This window comes from Leguminivora glycinivorella, chromosome 2 (assembly GCF_023078275.1).
Source record: "Leguminivora glycinivorella isolate SPB_JAAS2020 chromosome 2, LegGlyc_1.1, whole genome shotgun sequence".
Classification (NCBI taxonomy): Eukaryota; Metazoa; Arthropoda; class Insecta; order Lepidoptera; family Tortricidae; genus Leguminivora; species Leguminivora glycinivorella.
In genome coordinates, this window is record NC_062972.1 from 30,991,826 (window position 1) to 31,014,302 (window position 22,477).

Here is a 22,477-nt window from a genome sequence, read left to right on the forward strand (position 1 = left end):
AACATTCTCAATTTTGGAAATTTCTCTTCGGTTTATTGCTATGTAGGCGTCTTCTTCATGTAAATTATCGTTAAATCGCTTCACCAATGATGCCCCGTAGCCGAATGGTATTTCTACGACGCGAAACGAAAACGAAACGCCGCGAAATGTAGTCTGGTTTTGTCGCACCAATACGCAAGAGCGATAAAGATAGATATCTACGTGCGTTTCGTTTCGTGAGCGTTTCGTGAGTGTTTGTGAATTCGGCTACGCACGTAGTTCTCAAAATTAGAATAGGAACTGAGGGCGTCTACTAATATTCCATCTACCGTAATTTGGGCGCCAATGTAACACATAATTATTTTGTATCGGCAAAAACAGTTCTCATCGGAGCAAAAGTATATTTTTTCAATGATAATCTATTATAAATATCCTTTAATTGGCTATAACTATAGTTCTCTTAATTCTGGTTATTAAATTAGCATTGTATTCCCATGGCCTACCACTTTTTGTCTAAAACCCGAGGTTCATATAAACTCGGGCACCCTTTACGAACTTCATAACATATTTCGCAACTTGGCCGAGGTTCACAAAAAGATGGCCACACTTGACCACATTGTTCACAAAAAGGTGGCCACACTTACACCACACTGTTCACAAAAAAAGGTGGCAACACTTACAGGCCACATTGTTTGTGGATTCCGTTATTTATTCAACGTTGGTGACATCGCGGGGTAATTAAGTTGGGAAGAGACGAGAAAAAATAAAGATAGCGGATGGCTGTAGTTTCTACTGTTTTTGTTGGTGGCGCCACTTTGCCGCTTGACGAGTTCTTTCAGCTTTATATTTTAAAGCGCCGTGAATTTAGCTTAACACCTTTGGAATATAAAATACTCGTAAGCGAAGAGAAATTAGGTAGGTATCTGGGCCATTTTTTTCAAAGTTGTCCACCCCACTTTTTTTGTAACATGGGTATTTTTTACGCGATTCATACTCAGAATCGCGAGGTCTTTCGATCCTGATAGGAGAAAAAAAATGTCCCAAGATTTTCATACATTTTTTCGAACCTTCCATTCCGTTACCGCCATACAAAATGTATGAAAAAATGGTAACGGAATGGGAAAAAAACCTTGGGACACTTTTTTTCTCCTATAAGAATTGAAAGAGCTTGCGATTCTGAGTGGAAACCACATAAAAAATTCCAAATCCAAATCCAAATCCAAATTACTGTATCTACATAAACACAAACGTTTATTTTACGGTATTTATAAATAAACCATGACAAGTATTAGATGTGAAAAAATAGGAGCTCGGAACATTTAAGATTTTTGTTGACAATGTTTTGGGTTTCTAACATTGTCAAAAATCTGATAAAATTGTCGCCGCGACATAGATTACACATCGTTTTTCTCAGAGCATTAAATACTAACATTAAATAATACCCTTTTTCTTAAATCTGTGTCGTTTCCTAATTGTATTAATGACATAGAGACAGGTAGTCTGTGAAGGGAGGAATTATAATAAAATGGGTGATAAATGTGTAGGTGGATGGATACAAGGGTAATTAGTGGAAGGCCTAAGGTAAGATGGATGGACTGGGTGAAGAACAGTGTAGAAAAGGTAGTCTATCAAAGGTATATCAGTTTGACGACCGGTCTGGCTCAGTCGGTAGTGACCCTGTCTGATAAGCCGTGGTCCTGGGTTCGAATCCCGGTAAGGGCATTTATTTGTGTGATGAGCACAGATATTTGTTCCTGAGTCATGGATGTTTTCTATGTATATAAGTATGTATTTATCTATTTAAGTATGTATATCGTCGCTTAGCACGCATAGTACAAGCTTTACTTAGTTTGGGGCTAAGTTGATCTGTGTAAGGTTTCCCTAATATTTATTTTATTTTATTTTTAACCCCCGACGCAAAAACGAAGGGGTGTTATAAGTTTGACGTGTCTGTCTGTCTGTCTGTCTGTCTGTCTGTCTGTCTGTCTATCTGTGTATGTGTCTGTCTGTGGCATTGTAGCTCCCGATTAGCGAACCGATTTAGATTTAGTTTTTTTTGTCTGAAGGCTGAGTTAATCTGGAGTGTTCTTAGCCATGTTTCATGAAAATCGGTCCACTATATGTCGCGGTCGGGGTTTTTTTCAAAATTTTAATTTTGTGGTTAGGTTATATTCTATGCCGTCTAGTCGCACCAATCATGTGCTAGCTCTGCAGGCGTAGACAGGTGACTTAAGCTTTGCTAAGCGTTCATGTCTCTTCTATTTATATGGTCTCTGTCGAAAGTTTACAATGTTTCAGCGACCGATCTGTTTAACCTGATAATTTATGTATGGTTGGTTTTAATTACGTTGGCTTTTTAATCAATTAGCGGCTTTTCACTTACATAATTAATCTTTCATTGATTTTAACAACTTTTTAAAGAAACTTCTTGAATTGCTAAGTTCAGTCTTAGTCTGAGCTATCGTTTCTTTTCGTTTGAGTTACAAAACTTTTTAATGATTGGATGAAAATTTTATAAGATTTATTTAATTCAGTGGAGTTATATTTTTTTAAGTTACATTAGAGTGTATTAAACGAATAGGTAATCTATCGAATGACCTGAACCTTGTTTTAGAACAGCATACTCCGTAAATGGTGATAACGCAATCAATATCAATCCCTCTGCTGTTGCAGGTGTCCATAGGCAGCGGTAATTGCTTGTCATCAAGCGTATCGCCCGTACGATAGATGGTCAAATATCGTAACTTGGCAAACCTGCATGTTGTATTCATAGCGCGCACTGGCCACTGAGAAAAAAGATGAGCATGGCGCGCGTCTTTTGTTTTTTCAGGGATTTTTTTCTGCGAACAAAGGCTACAATATCGCCCATTATTTTATAATATATGTAGCAACTTGTCAATAACTTACGGACACTCGTAAACCCGGAAGTAACTAGTGACAAGAACATTCAAGCGGCCGATTCGAACGCTTATGCCAGTTTGATTTCATTATTATTTATTTGTCCATACTGTCTAGTTCAAAACGTGCTATAAGTTGATTTGTCTTGCGAGAGATGCACTGCGAAAATAATTTGACAACGTAAGTCTGATGTGATACCTAATATGGTCCTGGGTTCACTAAATACTTAAAATACAGAAAATATTTACTTAAGAACAATCTGTGCTCATCACACAAATTGGAACCCAGGACTATCGGCTTAGTAGACAGGGCCATTACCCACTAGCCCAGACCCAGCGTAAACAAAGCAGTAGGCGAGGCGTCACCTGGGCGAATGAGCGTCGCTCGGAGTTCGAAAATTCAAAAAGTTATGTCTCCCGGGACCTAAGAATAAGCTAATAGATCGATTTTTCACCCTCGAAAACCCCCACATAAGAAATTTCAGAGGATTTTTTACATATATATAGAAAAATTGCTCGTTAAAAGGTATTAGATCTATACTAATATTATAAATGAGAAAGTGAGTGTGTCTGTTTGCTTGTCCGTCTTTCACGGCAAAACGGAGCGACGAATTGACGTGATTTTTTAAGTGTAGATAGTTGAAGGGGTGGAGAGTGACATAGGCTACTTTATGTCTCTTTCTAACCCCCCACTTCGCTAAAATAAGAGGGTGGAAGTTTGTATGAGTATTCCGCAATTTTCAAATTTAACGTGTGACGAAGTGGGTAATACTAGATTACGTATTTATAAAGTTCGAATGTCGTCCCAAGTTTCAGCATACGATGTAGCTGCGTAATAAATTGAGAGTGGCTTAAAATTGTCAGTCGCTTTTAAGACACTAAATTGCTTAGTTACTAAACTTGAGCACACTATAAAGTTTGAAGTGTTGTACAGGATGTTGGGGTTTTATTGGGAAGGATTTATTATGTTACGAAAACAAAACGTTTATTTTATTGATGCACGAATAGGCAATGATAATAGGTTACCATAATGCGGAGATTCATTCATGATAATCTTACTAACTTGCAGATATACTAGTAATGACATCACTTAGTCAAAAACCTCTATTTTATTGCATATTTGAACGGAACAAAGAAGAATAATTGTATTTATATGTAATTTTGTTGACATGTAAAACTATGTTTTATAAAGGAATAAATGAATGAATGAATGAATGAACAAATCACAACTCTAAATATAAAGAGCTACACAATCTTTGGTTAGTATATTAATACTTATTTTCTGCTCCTCTCTTAGACTTTCTGCTCTTGGATGAAAATTACGAAGAAATATCGTAATTTTCATCCAACTTCCACTCAACCAACTCTAGGTAGAAATATAGTTTTATAGACTAAAAATTTTGGAAGCTTTTCGTATAAATTGCAGGTATTGGTAAGTTATAAAACTTAAGAAGTTCATACATATAGAGCTGCTCATAAATATTTGTCATCTAAGATAGAAACCACTAAACTCCAGAACTGGTCAGTTCTCGTATAAATAATCCAGAATTTTCTTTCGTTACGTACGTATAATAGTATATTAGTAAAATTAGAAGAGTTTATCACGTTCTTTGTTTTTGAAACCACCACAAATGGCAGAAGAGACCGTGCCTCGTAAAGCTCAGTCTAGAGTTTTATAAAAGCGCTATTTTATTCAATAATCATCCAGCATTGCGTTTATAGGGAATCAGTACAATTTGAAGAGTTAATCACATTGTTATTAGTCATCGAAACCACTACTAAACTCCAGATCGTGCCTCGTGAAACTCAGTAGAAGTTTTCTAGAAGCAAAATTGAGGAATTGATCACATTGTTTTTAGTCATCGAAACCACTATAAACTCCACAAGTGACTGAGCCCCGTAAAGCTCAGCTAGAGTTTTCTAAAAGCGTAATTTTATACAATAATCCTCAGCGTTGCGTATAAAGAGTACCAGTACAATTTGAAGAGTTAGTTACATTGTTATTAGTCATCGAAACCACTACTAAACTCCAGATCGTGCCTCGTGAAACTCAGTAGAAGTTTTCTAGAAGCAAATTTGAGGAATTGATCACATTGTTATTATCCATCGAAACCACTATAAACTCCAGAAGTGACCGAGCCCCGTAAAGCTCAGCTAGAGTTTTCTAAACGCGTAATTTTATAAAATAATCCTCAGCGTTGCGTATAAAGAGTACCAGTACAATTTGAAGAGTTAATCACATTGTTATTAGTCATCGAAACCACTACTAAACTCCAGATCGTGCCTCGTGAAACTCAGCAGAAGTTTTCTAAAAGCAAAATTGAGGAATTGGTCACATTGTTATTAGTCATCGAAACCACTATAAACTCCAGAAGTGACCGAGCCCCGTAAAGCTCAGCTAGAGTTTTCTAAAAGCGTAATTTTATACAATAATCCTCAGCGTTGCGTATAAAGGCGGGTGGAGAGGCCATTCGGGCGGTAATCTGTAGTACTTGTATAAGAATCGCCGCTGCAACGCGTGTGGCGACGACGTAATGGGACATTTCCACTGAGCGACGGTCGAGCGGACCGGGTGTGGTCCGATGGAAGAACAATTCTCGATACAGATAAAATTCTCTGACTTTTCCAGAAAGACTGTCTTATTGAGAGAGCGGGGAAGGAACTTAATGCAAGGGAAACAAAGTTCTTCAAGAACTCGCTTGTTGTGAGTACATCTAATATGGCTCAAGACAATAACTCTTTTTTATTACTCACGCCCGTAGCTTCGCCACGATGGGATGGGACTATTGATAGTAGGTACAGGGAGACAAAATAACTTCTTGTCCTAAGACTTAGTCCTTTATCGGTAGCGAAATAACGATTACTATTAAAATGGTCCTGTCCCAGTATAGTAGCCCCCATTAAGTATTTAAATAATATAATTATATTCACTACTAGCTTTTGTCCGCGGCTTCGCTCGCGTTAAATTCGAAAATAGTGGAACTTTCCTCAAATGGGGGTAGAAGTTTGTATGGACAAACTTCCACCCCCATTTTAGGGAAGTGGGGGGTTAGAAAGAGACAAAAAGTAGCCTATGTCACTCTTCATCCTTTCAACTATCTCTAGTTAATAAATCACGTCAATTCGTCGCTCCGTTTTGCCGTGAAAGACGGACAAACAAACAGACACACACACTTTCTCATTTATAATATTAGTATGGTTAAGCTCTATAAAAGAAAGACGTGGTCCTCACCCTGGAATATACCTCCGGCCAGCCGAATCCCTGCCGCCCTAATCGACTTGATCTGTACAAAAAAAACTCAGGGTGTTAGGGATAGGGTGGGAGGAGGTTATCCAAGCTGTCAAGGAGTCAATGGAGAAATATGATTTGAGCCATACACCCCAGCAGAGGGTAACAGGATTTAAAGAAGAAGAAGCGCAAGAAAGTAAAATAGCGATTTTCTTATAACTTGAGCCAGCGGCTACACTTTGAGAATAAGGCCTCGGCACGGGACTATTGATAGTAGTGGGTGACGGGCGAACGTTGACTTATACAGTGGAACTGTCCCAGTGTCCCATCTACACGTGAGATAATCGCTTTATTGAAGGGAATGGATACTTGTAGAATTTGGGTTAGTATAATGACCCATAATTTAACTGGAGGACTTTTTTGCCCAAATACATTATGGACAGATTCAAAAATTGTGGCTTGTCGATACACTTTAGTGTTTTTATCTATTTGGTATTACTTTTATATAGTTTAGTAATCTGGTTAATTTTTATTTATTTATGTGAATATATTTATAATTATTTGCAACATTTGCTTTTTGGTTGTTTCATTCATTTGATTAATGGTATAATCATACCTATTCTACTCATTTTCTCGAAGGTTATCTAAAAGAGATCTCATCATCATCATCATTTCAGCCGCTAATCGCCCACTGCTGAGCATAGGCCTCCCTTCGTGTACGCCACTTATCCCGGTCCTGGGCTAATCTCATCCAGAAGTGCCCCGCAGTTTTTCGAATGTCGTCACCCAACGAGTCAAAAGAGATCTAACGTTAGGTTAAACTGCATTCGATTTTGTAGTATTTGATTTACTCGTACCTACTCTAAAACTGTATTTTTTAAATTTTTAATAAATATCTCGTAGTTATTTAAAGTATTTGTTTTGAAATTATTCTTTTCAGGAATGTGACTTGCTGCACATTTTACGAGTAACACAAAGCAAAGTTTGCCTGTTTTATTAACTGATTCGATAAGCAATTTCATTAGTTCTGTTTATTTTCGTATTTTGATTTTTCCTTTGAAAATTATTATGCACCTACTTTTATTAATGGCACTTAGCCGAACAAAGTTTTTATACAATTTAGATTGATATAATTTTATTAATTCAAACTACATTGAAACAATATTGTTTTTTTTTTTTTGTTAGGAAAACTTACAGCTAAAGTTACAATAAGGCTTATAATATAAAAAACAATGAGCCAATAACAAGTTTCCACAGATAGAAACTGAGCAAAGTACATGCGTGCAAAATTACAGAAATTTTTGAAATATATTTGAAGATTTAGTACTTACTACATATGTATCAGTCTTTAAAGTACTTACCTACAGCATAAATTGCACCAATAAATTGCTCTGATATTTAATAAGATGAAAATTGTACATTTAAAAGTGCATAATGTAAGCCTATTTGAATAAAGAATATTTTGATTGATTGATTGAAAATCACCTATTTATTTATACGACATACTTCATAGTACCTTCTTTTATAGTAACCCTGCAAAATCTTCTCACAACTATAATATGTACCTATATTATTTACTTTTACTTGTATTACTCCACACTTTATTATCAGTCTATTGCGAGACTCCCTAAAGCATTCGACAACATCCTTTATAGGTATTAGTCTAAATTGGTCACAAAGGAACCAAGCGACAATTTGAGGACATTATTGCCCGTTATATTAAGCTTGGTAATAACCCGGGAGCCGATTCGACTCTAGGTTTTTATATGGGATGGTGTAATTTTGCCTGTCACTTCGTTTGCGCTTAAATACTAGTGGACCTAGTATGCTTGCAATTTTATCACTTATATAAAACATACGTCACGTTTTGGCAAATATGTCAGTGTGAGAGTGACAGATGTTTTATCCACGTGGATAACTGATACAATTGAAAGCATAAATAGCCCTGCAGCATGACTATTTAGCTTCCAGTTTTGTGTATAAGACGACATCTGTCACTCTCACACTAACATATTTTCCAGAACGTGACAAATATTTTATTGACGCAGATAAGTGATAAAATTGGAAGCATCACAGGCACTGAAGTGTGTAAAAGAGAAGTTGTGAAAGTGATTATCCTATGAGTGCGAAATAGGCAGACTACAAATGAGAAAACATCCAGTAGGTTCAGTGCAAGATAAATTCTCGCGCAAATCATTAATACCTATCTACTTAAATGACATGATTTTTACATTAAAACATAAGTTCGAATTGACCGACTGAAGGAACTGATCGTTCATTTTCACAATCCTTTATTAGTTTTCTAGCGATTAAACGCTCTTGCGTTGAGTTTAGACGGTTTTTTAATTATTTGTCGCAATTACGTAGATTAGTCGTTAGATTGAGGAGCAACAAAAGTGAACATTAATTATTTTCTGTATTGATATAAATAGTAGTAGTAGTAGTAGTAAACTCTTTATTGTACAATTAATAAAAAAACCACAGTAATTACAGTAAAGAAGACAGTACAAAGGCGAACTTATCCCTCTGAGGGATTTCTTCCAGTTAACCTTTGAGTGGATAAAATAAATACCTATTGGATTATTTACCTGAATACGAAAACAGCCTAATTTATAAAGTGCCAAATACGAGACTATAACAACAAAAGCACTTCATACTCAAATTAGTAATATTTATTAAGTACTTTATGCGTCTGTATGTATGTAAGATAAGACTAGTTGTTACCAAAAAGATTTTTCTGTCATTCTTAATGCGCATTAAGATTTTTTTTCAGAAAAAAGGTTTAAATATCAAGACTGTTTCTTCTAATTTTTTTTTGCTCAGGACCAAAGACCAATCCTGTCAAATGAAATGACTAAGTTTAAGTCACAAGCCATTTTTAGATTTAAACAACCGACTACACCTACTTTAGTGACCTAATAAAATGTAGAATCTACTAAAAAATACACTTGCGCGTTTGACCAATCCCTGCACACTAAACAGCGAGATCTATCGGCCAACTTCATCAACAGATCTGCTTCATACAGATCTTAATGCTTAAACTAACGATAGGTTTAAACCCCGCACTGCATTAGTACCAATCGGCCAGTCTCCATTCACCGTATTTACTCATTCAGAGTCCTGAGGCCGAATGCAGCTTTGAAATGGAGCTCTTATTATCAACACTTCACCAGTTTACTGCCTTTATACTGTTGGAATAAAGGTTAGGATAGGTGAATCAAAACGTTTGAGCGTTTAGATACGTTCATTACTCGTGCAATGTTATGTGTTCTCGAATGGAAAATTGACTATTATTGGATTTCATGATTATAATCGACTAGCGTGGATAGAATGGACTTTTTATACGGGGACTGTTGACGTTACTGACGGTTTAATCAGGGTGACTCTTTGTAGGTGCTGTTTATTAGAGTCATGGTGATTGATATCACCGATTTTCAAGCATGTATACTTATTGCACTGAAAATAATTACTGCTGATCTGTTATTATATGTTTGAGTGCAGTAGCCAATATTGTCCTACGATAGTTACCACGAATCAAATTAGAGCGGGAGGGGCAAATGGGGAAAATCATTTTCTGAACACAATAAACATGCACAAATATATGTTTTGAAAATAAAAGGCATGTTCAATATATGAGCAACTTTATGGCTGGTTTGTGTCACGTGGAGCAAACTGCACTATAAAAAAAAAATTGGTCGAGCGGATCGCTCCGCGCGGTCGTTCCGCGTGATACTAAAACTTGCCTATTTCTCCAATATAGTAACCTATCTGATGTAGATTTTATACTACATTTAAGTTTAGTTAACCCTTTAAACAAAGCTAAATTTCTTTGTTCCAGAATGTGGTTAATGGTGGGTGTGGCGCTATTGGTAGCGGGCGCGGGCGCGGAGTGGCGCTGCCCCGGACTGAGCGCGCGGCCAGCCGCTGAATGCTCCTGCGATCTGCCTCACACGTTGCGATGCGCTGGCGATCATACTGCACTACAGGTAAGAAGACAGTGAGGGGTAATCCTGGACTGGGTCACTATGACGTCCTGCGGCTGAGACCTGGTACAATTCCATATGTATGTGTTACCTTAGATTGAGCGCTCGGCCAGCCGCTGAATGTTCCTGCGATCTGCCACACACGGTTCGCTGCGCTGGCGACCTGCACTGCAGTTAAGAAGAAAGTGAATAGTAATCCTGGACTGAGTCAGTACGACCAGATCCAGAGGCTATATTTCTAGTTCCAGTAAAGATAAGACGGTGATGTGAGAAGTGATGCTCTCCCATCGTGTGCCCGCCCAACCACCGAGTGCTCCCGTAATCTGCCTGAGACCATACTTTTTTTTTTACTGCACTGTAGGTAACGACCTTAAGCTGGTTAGTGAGGACTGTAGCCCCGGACTGAGTGTGCCTCCAGCCGCCTAGTGCTCCTGCGATCTGCCTCACACGTTGCGATGCGCTGGCGATCATACTGCACTACAGGTAAGAAGACAGTGAGGGGTAATCCTGGACTGGGTCACTATGACGTCCTGCGGCTGAGACCTGGTACAATTCCATATGTATGTGTTACCTTAGATTGAGCGCTCGGCCAGCCGCTGAATGTTCCTGCGATCTGCCACACACGGTTCGCTGCGCTGGCGACCTGCACTGCAGTTAAGAAGAAAGTGAATAGTAATCCTGGACTGAGTCAGTACGACCAGATCCAGAGGCTATATTTCTAGTTCCAGTAAAGATAAGACGGTGATGTGAGAAGTGATGCTCTCCCATCGTGTGCCCGCCCAACCACCGAGTGCTCCCGTAATCTGCCTGAGACCATACTTTTTTTTTTACTGCACTGTAGGTAACGACCTTAAGCTGGTTAGTGAGGACTGTAGCCCCGGACTGAGTGTGCCTCCAGCCGCCTAGTGCTCCTGCGATCTGCCGCACATGTGCTGCGCTGGGGACAAGTAAGCTATTTTACCACACAACAGTAGATAAGGAGTGGCACTGCCTCTGACTAGAGGATGGAGACAGACCATACTGCTCTGCAGGTTGGCGGGTGGAGGGCTGGTGGGTAAAAGGTGACGCTGGCAAGGTTGCTTCATAATGTAGGATTTCGGAACTATTTGAACTGACTACATTAATATTAATTATTTAAATCTCCCTTAGCGCAAAAAGTACCCCTTCTACACCATACCAATACCGAAATCGATTAATTAATAGTATAATAATTGGCATACCGTTTTATTAGGCAGGCGTCCGGTTTTTTATCCATAGCCTTGTATTTAGTCCATCACTTTCATCAAAATAGCCCAGTTCATTTAGATTCCATTAACTCTCAAGTAGTCCTTACACCCTGGCGGGTGCTGCCTCTGCGTGTGTCCCATGATACGGGCAAGGGCAACATCCGCTCGGTGTACCCCTTACATTTCATTAAAGTGTCAAAAGGGCCTTTACGCGTTGGCTTCGACCCCGCGCACGCCCTCCAAAGGTCCGAAACACCATTGTTCCGTGATGGGAAAGATTTACTAATTACATTCATAATGTTAAAAAACAAACTTTTGCGTTAAGTAATGCCAATAACACTCAAGATCGATCCGAATTTAGTAGCACTATTGAATTTTGACGGGCAGTCTGGTACATCCTAGAATACATAGTTTCCTATTGCATCTGCATGCACCCTGCAGTGGCGTTTCATGGAAATAGCCTGTACACACGATGCAAATGGGTGCCCAGAGCACAAAGTTGCTCAAATAACTGGAGGTGAATTTGGTAACAGAATTCTGTTCATGGCACGTTGCCAAGTGATGAGCTCACGATAATAGTTTTCAGAGCTATCTATCTCTATCGTTCTTCCGTATTGGCGTGACAGAGCCAGACTGCATTTCGATCGGCGTCTAGCGTCAACGATTTTCATTCTGCTACCCCAATTGATATGCCTACAAGTATTGTACCTATCCATGAGTCGATAAGCGAAAAGTAGGTACGTAAAATAATATTTTGTGCACTTTAGATTATGGAATATTCAGTTATTGTTGTATAATAACAATAATTAATACATTGACCATTAGACCATTTTCCATATAAAAAACCATTTGACATTATGGAAAATATTTTAACACAATTAATAAATATTTTATATGAAAACCGTGATGCGGCATTATCATTATCGTTTAATGTTTTTTTATCACGTGGTTGTAGCATTGTTATTTTCTTTGGAACTATTAATACATTTCTAGGTATACATATTTCCATTTAGAAATACACTCATGAACAAGCAAAAGGTCTAGACTAAGCGATGCATTCATAGAAGTTCCAGGTATCTTTGATTTCTAGCTTGAATCCTCTAGTTGAATTCTATAGGAACGCCGACGTGAGAGGAAACTATCATGCGTGAGTGTCGCTAAGTCTACACGGCTTATATTTGCTTTCTCCGGAGTGTGCTGCGTTTACACGAGTATGGTGAACCAGTTTTAGTACTTTCAAGGGAACGGGAAAACTGACGGAAGTGGGTGGGCGTGTGGAAGGCTTAAAAAGACGGAATTTGGTTTAAGAGGCTGGTAGATTGGATTACCCTTTAAAAATACTATAAATAAATAAATCAATATTATAAGACATTCTTACACAGATTGACTGAGTGACAAATACATAGAAGTACATAGAAAACATCCATGACTCAGGAAGAAAATATCTGTGCTGATCATACAAATAAATGTCCGCGGCTTAGCAGGCAGAGTCTTTACCGGCTAGGCCAGACCGGTCGTCCTAAACTATGTAGTTAAAAAACAGTCTTGGATAAACGGAGATCAAAACAATGCAATCCTCACTAAGCCGTAGTGTTAGAATATACCCCAAAGTGTAACAGTAGTAATTGGCGATGAACCGAGAAGGCAGTTATTGCCGGTGTGTCAACACCACCCTTTTCAATGTCCCACCACGCAGGTGCCAATCGATAAGCGTTGTTTGCCGAACGCTCGGTTAGATTTCGAGTACTAGGGATACTCGATCGACGCACGATTTAATAAAATATTGCAAGTGTCTACGGGTGAAGGCTGAAGGCTGAGCTCCACGTAGAGCTAAAGGTCCGAAGCGTCCATGAGAATATAATCATCATTCAGTCGAGGGATAGTTGACTATAAGTGTCAACCAGTTGTAATTATTTATTAGGCGATGAACCGAAAAGTCGGTTATTGCCGGTGAATCGATAAACATTGTTTCCCGAACGCTCGGTTGGATTTGGAGTACTAAGGATGCTCGATCGAGACACGATGTAATAGAATATTGCAAGTGTCTACGGGTGAAGGCTGAAGGCTGAGCTCCACGTAGGGCAAAGCCGAAAGCCCGAAAGGTCCGAAGCCCCCAGGAAGATAATATCTTCTTTAATTTGTAGTGTTACAATTGACCCCAAAGTGTGAAACAGTAATCATTGGCGACGAATCGAGAAATTGATTATTGGTCGGTAACGTTCCGTTGTATTTGGTGTACTAAGGATCCTCGAGGTATTGCTGCTCGATTATAATAGTTTCCTCAAACATGCAATGAAATATTTTCGTTATTATTTCAAATGCGGCTTCGAAAACGCATCTCTTCGTGTCTTTCTATCACTCAATTACATATTGATGCGGCACAGACAACGGCGTTTCGATCGCTACAGACCCTAAACTATTGCCTTCTTGTCTAGGCAGCCTGCGTGCATAGTCAGCATGGTCTTTCTTATGAAAAATTTAGCTATTAAGTAATAGAGGTATATTCGTAATAACCAGTAGTAGGGGCAAGAGATGGGTCAGGTAGTGTCTGACGACCACTGGAATAGAATAAACACGGTCTTAATAAACACCCGAAACCCTCGCCGCCTCGGATTTCCGACGGCGGCCTACTGCTTCGAAGATTACGGTGTTGCGATTGTACTATTGAATTTATTTTACAGTTTGGAGCAAAAGCATTTAGATTTTGTCTAAATGTTCATTGTTTGTACTTATGTGTGTTTGTATAAGATGCTTAGTTACTAAAGATTTTGTCAGTTAACTTTATGGTTTGTGCCGCCCAAACTATTTTTAACATCATTATCATCAGACTTATCTATGTAATTAATTAAGACATAATTATAAGGTCTTATAAGGAATTCTCCATTGTTCGCTCTTAGAGTGGACGTGAATTTGTCAAAAATTGAGATATGATTGGCCAACGCGTCCTCAGGAGTCGAGCCCATTACCCATCCAGGTTTTGTAGCGTGAATTTGTTTTATATCACGCAGAAACGTTCGCGAGCGATATTAAGTATATACTTATAAATTAAAGGAAAAATTCACACCTCCGGCAGGACTCGAACCTGCGACCTTTGGCTTTGCCGGAGCCTCTGGCTTTGTTGCTTGAAAATAGGCTTTTTCTGTCGACTTTACCGAGTCTTCACAAGGTGCGGTTCAATTGTACAAGTAGATCTTTGACTTTGTTTTCTTTCATCATCATATTCTTTCCATTAACCTCATTCTTTTTTCAGATAATCGGCCGCCATCTTCGAGAACAACGTGCTAAGAACAAGAATACCACGGTGTCACTCCTCGACTGTGCGCTGCGTGGCGTATCAGCGTTAACTGCTGCATCAGTCACTGAACTTGCTGGCGTTGGACTGCACGGTCTTGTTATATCCTCCGGGGATATAAGGAGGGTGCAGGCGGGGGCCTTTAATATGGTCGCTGGGACCTTACTAGCCTTAGGTAAATTCTAATTGAAATGATGACTGCAGCGTGGTCTGGCTTAGCTTCAAGTCTTCAAGTCGGTGTCATGGCTTATCAGCGCTTACTGTTGCGTCTGTCACTGAACTTGCTGGCATTGGATTTCATGGATTAGTTATATTCTCAGGGGATTTAAGAAGAGTGAAGGCTGCAGCCGGTTCACTATTATCTTGCAGAAACTTTTTTCGCATATATTTGATATGCATTATAGTTCTTGGCAGAAGTGAAGACCTTACGCAGAATATGCTTTGGCATAAATATTTTCGCAGATTTTTATAATACCGAATCGTACGTTGGCATAATGTTGATGAGCATAATAGTCTTCTAGTCGACTACTACTTTCGCAGATAATATTGAGACGGCATAAAGTTGCAATTTGCTTTTTGATAGCAAGTCAGATGTGTTGGGGATGCAATATACCTAACACTCCTCCTCGCTTCGCTCGTCGTCGTACCTATAATGGGGGCTCTGAGGCAGTATTTCCTTTTCGATAGCTTGTCATAATTCTGCTCTTGTAATAGTATGCTATAAGATTATTATGGTACATAAAATTATGCTAAATCAAAGTCTACCAAAGTAATGTTCTATGAAACAATATTCTGCCAAATGAGTCGTATGCGTGGTAGTAATAATGCCAACTAGTTTTCTGCAAAATTACCGGTTTCGACCGAATGTTTTTCTGCAAAACATGTTATGCGAAGTGTGTTTCTAGCCAAAATTATTCTGCCAGATGAGGGTAACCCGCTGCAGCCTTTAATATGGTTGCTGGGACTTTATTCGCATTAGGTAAGTTCGGCATTCACGATGATTGGAGAGTGTAACTCCTAAACTTTGCCCTGAGAAGTGTATCAGTGCTCACTGCTAGTTCTGTCATTGAACTTGCTGGTTTGACTACACGGAGGTTATATCCTCAGGCCCCGTAGCCGAATGGCATTTCTCCGACGCCAAACGAAAGCGATACGCCGCTGGCTCTGTCGCGCCAATACGCAAGCGCGATAGAGATAGATATCTATTAGCGCTTCGTTTTGTGAGCGTTTCGTGAGCGTTTGTGCCATTCGGCTAGCCACCCAGGGGATATAAGGAGGATGTAGGCTGGAGATTTTAATATAGTTGCTGGGACTTTACTCGCGTTAGGTAAGTTCAAGATAAATGTAACTTCTCCTGCCTTAGCTTCAACTGGCAAGGTCAAATTATAGGCGTTAGGCCTTAGGCCTCACAAGATGAGAATAGTTACAGCAAGGAGCTTAACATAGTTAAAGTTTTACCAAAAACATGAAAACGATGAGACGATGGATAATTTTCTTTGAAACAGAATATTTTTTTTTGCAAGGATCACCACACATGCGGCACTCAGTTTACACAAGTTCAAAATACAGCAATCTACTGTGTTATATCACAGAATATATAATAGTACAAGTACAGAAGGCCCACTACTTTGATGTTCACGAAATGCCGCCTTTTTAAATGCCTACAAAATTCTATCAAAGAAACGAGCCGCACGTGCGCAGCGTCGGACGATAGGGTTGCCTATTAGTTGGGGAGTTTATTGAAAAACCTTAAATTTTTTGACCAAAGCATGAAACTTGGCACAGATGTTCCTTATATCAAAATAAGCCGATTAAGATCAGGAGCCTTCGGGAGCCTCCCCCCTGGGGCCCGGGAGGGTGGGTCAAAGTACCGCTTCACCCGGCTTGGTTTGAAAAATTCTAACTTATCCCGTTTAGTTAATAGGTCATGTTTGGTATCGTTTTCGAGTAAATCAATAACGTAGAATTCGTTTTCAGTACTAAAATTATCATTTAATGGTAAATAAAATAAAATAAATTAAAAAATTTGAAATTTTCATCCATGATTTACAAATTGAAGTCATCATAAATGACAAACTGTTTGCTTTTTCTATAAATAAAAAATATGACATGATAGCCTATTTAATATAGATTATAAAAAATATAACTTTTATCCACCTTCACAAACGTTAAGTTCCATAAAAAAATTACTTTAAGACGCGCGGCGTCGAAACGCCGCGAGCGTAAATTTAACATACCTCTATTTTAAAAACTCTATTAGACCCGGTTTAGCTATTAGGTCATGTTTGATATAGTTTTCGAGTAAATTAATAACAAAGAATTTATTTTTGGTACTAAAATTATAATTTAATGGTAAATAAATTAAAAAAAAAATTCATCTATAATTTGCAAATTCAAGTCAACAAAAATGTCAACCGTTTGCTTTTTCTTTAAATAAAAAATATGATGTAAAAGCCTATGCGTATGTCACCAAACACCTAGACAAGTTTGGTGGAAACTTCCTTCACGAACTGCTTGGTGTCTGATGACCATGGTACAAATGTTTCAAATGCAATTGCCGCAAATATGTAGTTGTTTTTTAAAAATGCATATTTGCGCGTTTAAACTGGGCGTTTTGCAGCAGCAGTCCCTGGTTTTTGGGCCGAGCGTTAGACGTTGGACGGAGCCAAGGTATCCACACAGGTCACGCCCCACGCCAAGGGTCGTCCCAGAAACCAAGGCAAAAGCGAGCAACCATCAGGCCGCTTTCCGTCTGCTGCTGACAAGCCGACAGGTTCGAGGGTTGTCGCCGTTGTCGGTATGTTCGCTGTGCCGAGAGCCTTGCGGATTAAATCGTTAAGTGCAGTGTGTCACAAAATTCGGCCAGCAATAGACTGGCAGTGGAGTCCGTGGTGTCCTAGTGCGTCGGCAGCAAGGGTGTGGTTGGCATGTCTTTAGCCCCAGTCTTAGACAAATGGCAGTATATGATGAAGTAAGGCAGCCTCGGAAGGAGGTATGTTCTCCAAGTGTCGATCTTTTTTAGTAAAGAGGTTCTTCCGGCACTCATTCACTGTTGCGTAAGGACCCTTGATCTGAAACAATATGTGCATTGTCATTTTATTTAAACAAATTCTGCAACTATCAAATTACAACATTTTGGTGGATTACCTTCACTATTACACATTTACCTATCATACAAAATAATTACAAACTTTAGTAGAATCTGATTAGCCTATCTATGATATTGCTCCATCTCGTAATAGTTTGAAGCCTTGGGTGGCCATGTTTCTCCCTTGTTGATCGTTTCAAGCTGCGTTTATCGTACCTATCCCATACTATGTCTAATCTAGAAACGTTTTCTTTTGGCTTTGAAGCTTAGCCAGGCCACTCAAGGTGTCAAACTATTACAAGATGGAGCAATATCAGAGGCAAATCAGATTCTACTAAAGTTTGTAATAATTTTCTATGATACGTAACGTAAGTGGGTAAAACTGAAGGTTACGTGATCCACCAAAAAGTTGTAATTTAATAGTTGTAGACTCTAAAATGATAATGCACATATTGTTTCAGACCAAGTCGTTGCGCAACGGTGAATGAGTGGTCGAAGTACCTAACTCTTAAGGTACCAGAAAAGATCGACAATTGGAGAACATACCTCCTTCAGAGGCTGCCTTGGATCAGCATATACTGCGCACAGTGTACCAGGGGCCCATTTCTCGAAGCTACAAGTTACAATTTTCAACTGGTTGTCAATGTCTAATATGACAAGTTGGAAAGAGACTTCCGCTTGTAACTTGTAACTTTCAGTTTTGAGAAATGGGACTCAGGGCGTTCTTGTTTGGAGTCAGGCGTTGGTGCCACACCAAAATTTGCCAACTCCGTCTTCTTGGGGATGGAAGGAAGAAGGAGACGAATGGGTACCACACTGGTCAGACAACACTGAAGTGGCCAGTATATGCTTAGAAGTTACAAGATGTAAATGTAAATCAGGTTGCAAAAACCGATGCAACTGCATAAAGAAGGTAGAGCCTTCTTTATGCAGTTCCATATGTACCCAGCTATGTTTCTGTGAAGGGAATGTATAGTATGAGTATGAGTATGAGTAATCTGTCAATTAGGACACCACAGACTAAACTATAAGTGCTAACTTTTCAGTGTTGGATACTCTATGGCAGTTCCGACTCAATTATAATAAGCTCATTATAATTGACTTTAGTTAACTATAATAATTTCAAAAATAGAACTTCATACAATTTCTATACTAATTTGCGATACCTAGCAAATTTTCCTGCATCTGAAACACATTTTTTTTATCTGTCGCGTTATCGGCCAATCAGAGACGGTTATTACAAACAATTGGTTGCTAGGTAATTCGATGTTGATACAACGGTGAACGACTCTATTGACATTAATTTTAACTTGCATGAATGGTGATATTTCCATCCATTGATGATGAAGATGATGACTCGTAGAAAAAGTATTGTATACAATAGTAATATAATTAAGCTTTTCGCTCTCGTACCGTACTACACATGGTACTCGACTTAAAAGTTTTGTATTATATCACGATTGTATAAAATACTATTATATAAATTTCTTTCAGGATTCACTACAATGAATAAATAACAGGTACAGTCGGTCTTTAGATCGTGTGGTCCGACCCGAGTGTTGCCGTTGTCGACACCAGAGTCAATAATAATGAATCTTTTTCTATTTATGCATTAACACACCTCTGACACTGGCGATCAAATATATGAAAGAGGCGCGTTCCCCGCACACAGTCTAAGCTCGCGTAGGTGAACGCGTACTATCTTTGTGAATAGGCTTTAATATCATATTTTTATATTTATAGAAAAAGCAAACCGTTTGACATTTATCGTGACTTGAATTTGCAACTCACAGAATTTTTTTTTTTTTTTAATTTCATTTAACATTAAATGGTCATTTTAGTACCAAAACTAAATTCTACGTTATTAATTTACTCGAAAACGATACTAAACATGACCTAATAGCTAAACGGGTTCTAATAGAGTTTTTTAAAATAAAGGTATTTTAAAATTACGCTCGCGGCGTCCCGACGCCGTGCGGCTTAAAGTTTTTTTTATGAAACTTAACGTTAGTAAAGGTGGGTAAAAGTTATATTATTCATAATCTATATTAAATAGGCTTTCATATCATATTTTTTATTTGTAGAAAAAGCAAACAGTTTGACATTTATGATGACTTTAATTTGTAAATCATAGATGAAAATTTCAAACTTTTAATTTTTTTTTATTTTATTTACCATTAAATTATAATTTTAGTACCAAAAATGAATTCTACGTTATTGATTTACTCGAAAACGATACCAAACATGACCTATGAACTAAACGGGCTATGTTAGAATTTTTCAAAGCAAGCCGGGTGAAGCGGTACTTTGACCCCCCCTCCCGAGCCCCAGGGGGGAGGCTCCCGAAGGCTCCCGATCTTAATCGGGTTATTTTGATATAAGGAACAACTGTGCCAAGTTTCATGCTTTGGTCAAGAAAAAAAAGGTTTGGCCTCTTTTTGTCGATAAACGTCCCCACTATATCGGTCTAATGTACGCAGATAGATCGTAGGTGTCAGGGTTTCGAATCCCGGCCAGAAATTAAGTTTTTGTTTTTTGTCTTTTTTTTTGTTTTTGTGTTTATAAGAGTTTTTTTTTATCTAAAGACGTGATATATTAAAAGAGAACCGAGCGAAGCTCGGTCGCCCAGATATTATTTTGTTTAAGTCCCAACATCACAAGCCTTATTGAACTTTTCTGTGGGACTTAATCAATAGTAGATCTGCGTAAGACTGTCCTATTTTATTCATGATGTCTATTTAACTAAGCATTATTAGCCATTCACACGAGGACATCGCATATAAAACTTAAAAAAAAAACTCGCGACGTAAAGTAACAATCGAAAGTGCCAACGTGCGTTCCGTAAGAACGCGCGCCACCCCTGATTAGGCCGCGAACTCGCGGCCGCCAGCATGTACTTGTAGCGCGGCGATAGAATCGCGGAGTGAGCCGCCCCTGGTTATATTTTTAATTTACACGTGTGTAGGTTGTAAAAATAAACCAAGTAGAAATGCTCCACTGTGTTTCAAAATAACATTTTTCAGAACACACCCAGTAAAGTTTCGACTTCTTTTCCTAACAAAATATTCTATAAATGTGAGTGTGTTTAGTAAAACGTGCCACTTTGTCGGTTACCATTAAGGCGAGATTTACTTGTATCTTCATATGAATAAACTGACAAAGCGGCTTTATAGCAATCGACAAAGTGGGACGTTTTCCCGTGCTTACTCACAAATACGTTACAAATTGTTGTAAGTGTGCACATTATTTTTATCCTAATCTTTCCAAATATAATTGAATCATCCTCCAACTGCAAGTTTTCAAAAACGCAATACTCAGAGCCGTCTGCCGCCTGCCAGTGGAAGATTGTATAGACTAAGAGCCCAGAGCAACCAAACCTTCCTAATTTTAACAATTTCAAGGCTGAAACTTTAGGATAATAATGTATATTAGTTAGTGTAGAACTTTAATGTGGTAATTTTTTGCTAAAAGGTTTTTTTTTTAATTAACTTTCCTTGAATTCTCAAGGCTAATGTTTATATAGACGCCTAAGTGTGAGAAATTTATAGTCACAATTTTATTCAATTAAAGGAAAGTTATTTAGATAAAAAACCTTGTAGCAAAAAAAATGGCCATCGAACCGAACTAGCTAATTTGCAGACATTAAACGTCGATAATAACCCTAAATTATTCCAAAGTTTCATCCTTGTTAAAATAAGGAAGAGCTGGCGGATCTGGGTGGCTAGCCGAATGGCACAATCGCTCACGAAACGCTCACGAAACGAAGCGCTAGTAGATATCTATCTCTATCGCGCTTGCGTATTGGCGCGACAGAGCCAGCGGCGTATCGCTTTCGTTTGGCATCGGAGAAATGCCATTCGGCTACGGGGCCAGGCCCCGTAGCCGAATATCTACTACTACCACCGATATCTACTAGCGCTTCGTTTCGTGAGCGTTTCGTGAGCGATTGTGCCATTCGGCTAGCCACCCTGGTGCCGTATCCGAAATGCATTTCTGTGACGGGAAACGAAAACGAAACGCTACGAAAGGTAGTCTGGCTCGTCGCGCATACGCAAGAGCGATAGAGTTAGATATCTACGAGCGTTTCGTTTCGTGAGCGTTTCGTGAGCGTTTGTGCCATTCGGCTACGCACACTGGGTTCTTGCCCTAGTACCGCTGTGAAATATTACAACTCCTGCCACTTTTATCCGGCACCGCAACAAATGAGACAGGTGCTATTTGAAGACTAGGCGTCCTTATAACGTGCTCTTTCTTTGCTGTAGTAGTTTGAGAAATAAGTGGAATCAGCAGTATTGTTGTGTACCTGGAAATAATTTTATAGACTGCCGAATTTGTTTTTAATTCTCAATACACTATGTAAATAGGTACTTTACAAAATACCTTCTTACAATTTGTAACGTGCTCGAACAAAAAATACGACATAATCGCTTACTATAGGACGACATTTGCTATCTTCATACAATAGGCTACTTGCCTCCTAGTCAAATCAGCTTCTTTTTGATAACTGTCAAAACGAATTTTAACGTCTCGCTGATATGGAATTAACATGAAATCGAATTGAGTGACGTCACGGTCAACTGTTACTTTATATATTTCTACCTGATTTATTAAATAGAAATTTGATTTAAAAATAACTTCTATCTATGCTTTTCTTATATTTATCTGATGCTTTGTTTCGTACATGGCATAAAATATTTTGTTTTAAGTACAGTCCAGTTCCCTATTAAGTATAACTTGACGTTAGAGCGTCCGTATGCTTAAGCGACTTTCTCACCAGGATTTA

General features: G+C 38.7%; 1 protein-coding gene across 2 annotated transcripts in view; it reads left to right on the top strand.

The window, feature by feature from the left end:
• Positions 1-22,477, top strand: part of LOC125234653 (leucine-rich repeat-containing protein 15) — a 222,547-nt gene that overhangs the window by 155,907 nt on the left and 44,163 nt on the right. The window contains exons 2-3 of one of the 2 annotated variants that reach the window (XM_048140998.1): positions 9,944-10,091; positions 14,565-14,781. In XM_048140998.1, coding sequence (XP_047996955.1) covers positions 9,945-10,091; positions 14,565-14,781 — 364 coding nt within the window. In that variant the 5' untranslated portion in view covers position 9,944. Of the gene's footprint in view, positions 1-9,943; positions 10,092-10,506; positions 10,572-14,564; positions 14,782-22,477 lie in introns of those variants that run through there. The other variant, XM_048140991.1, reaches the window with a different exon arrangement.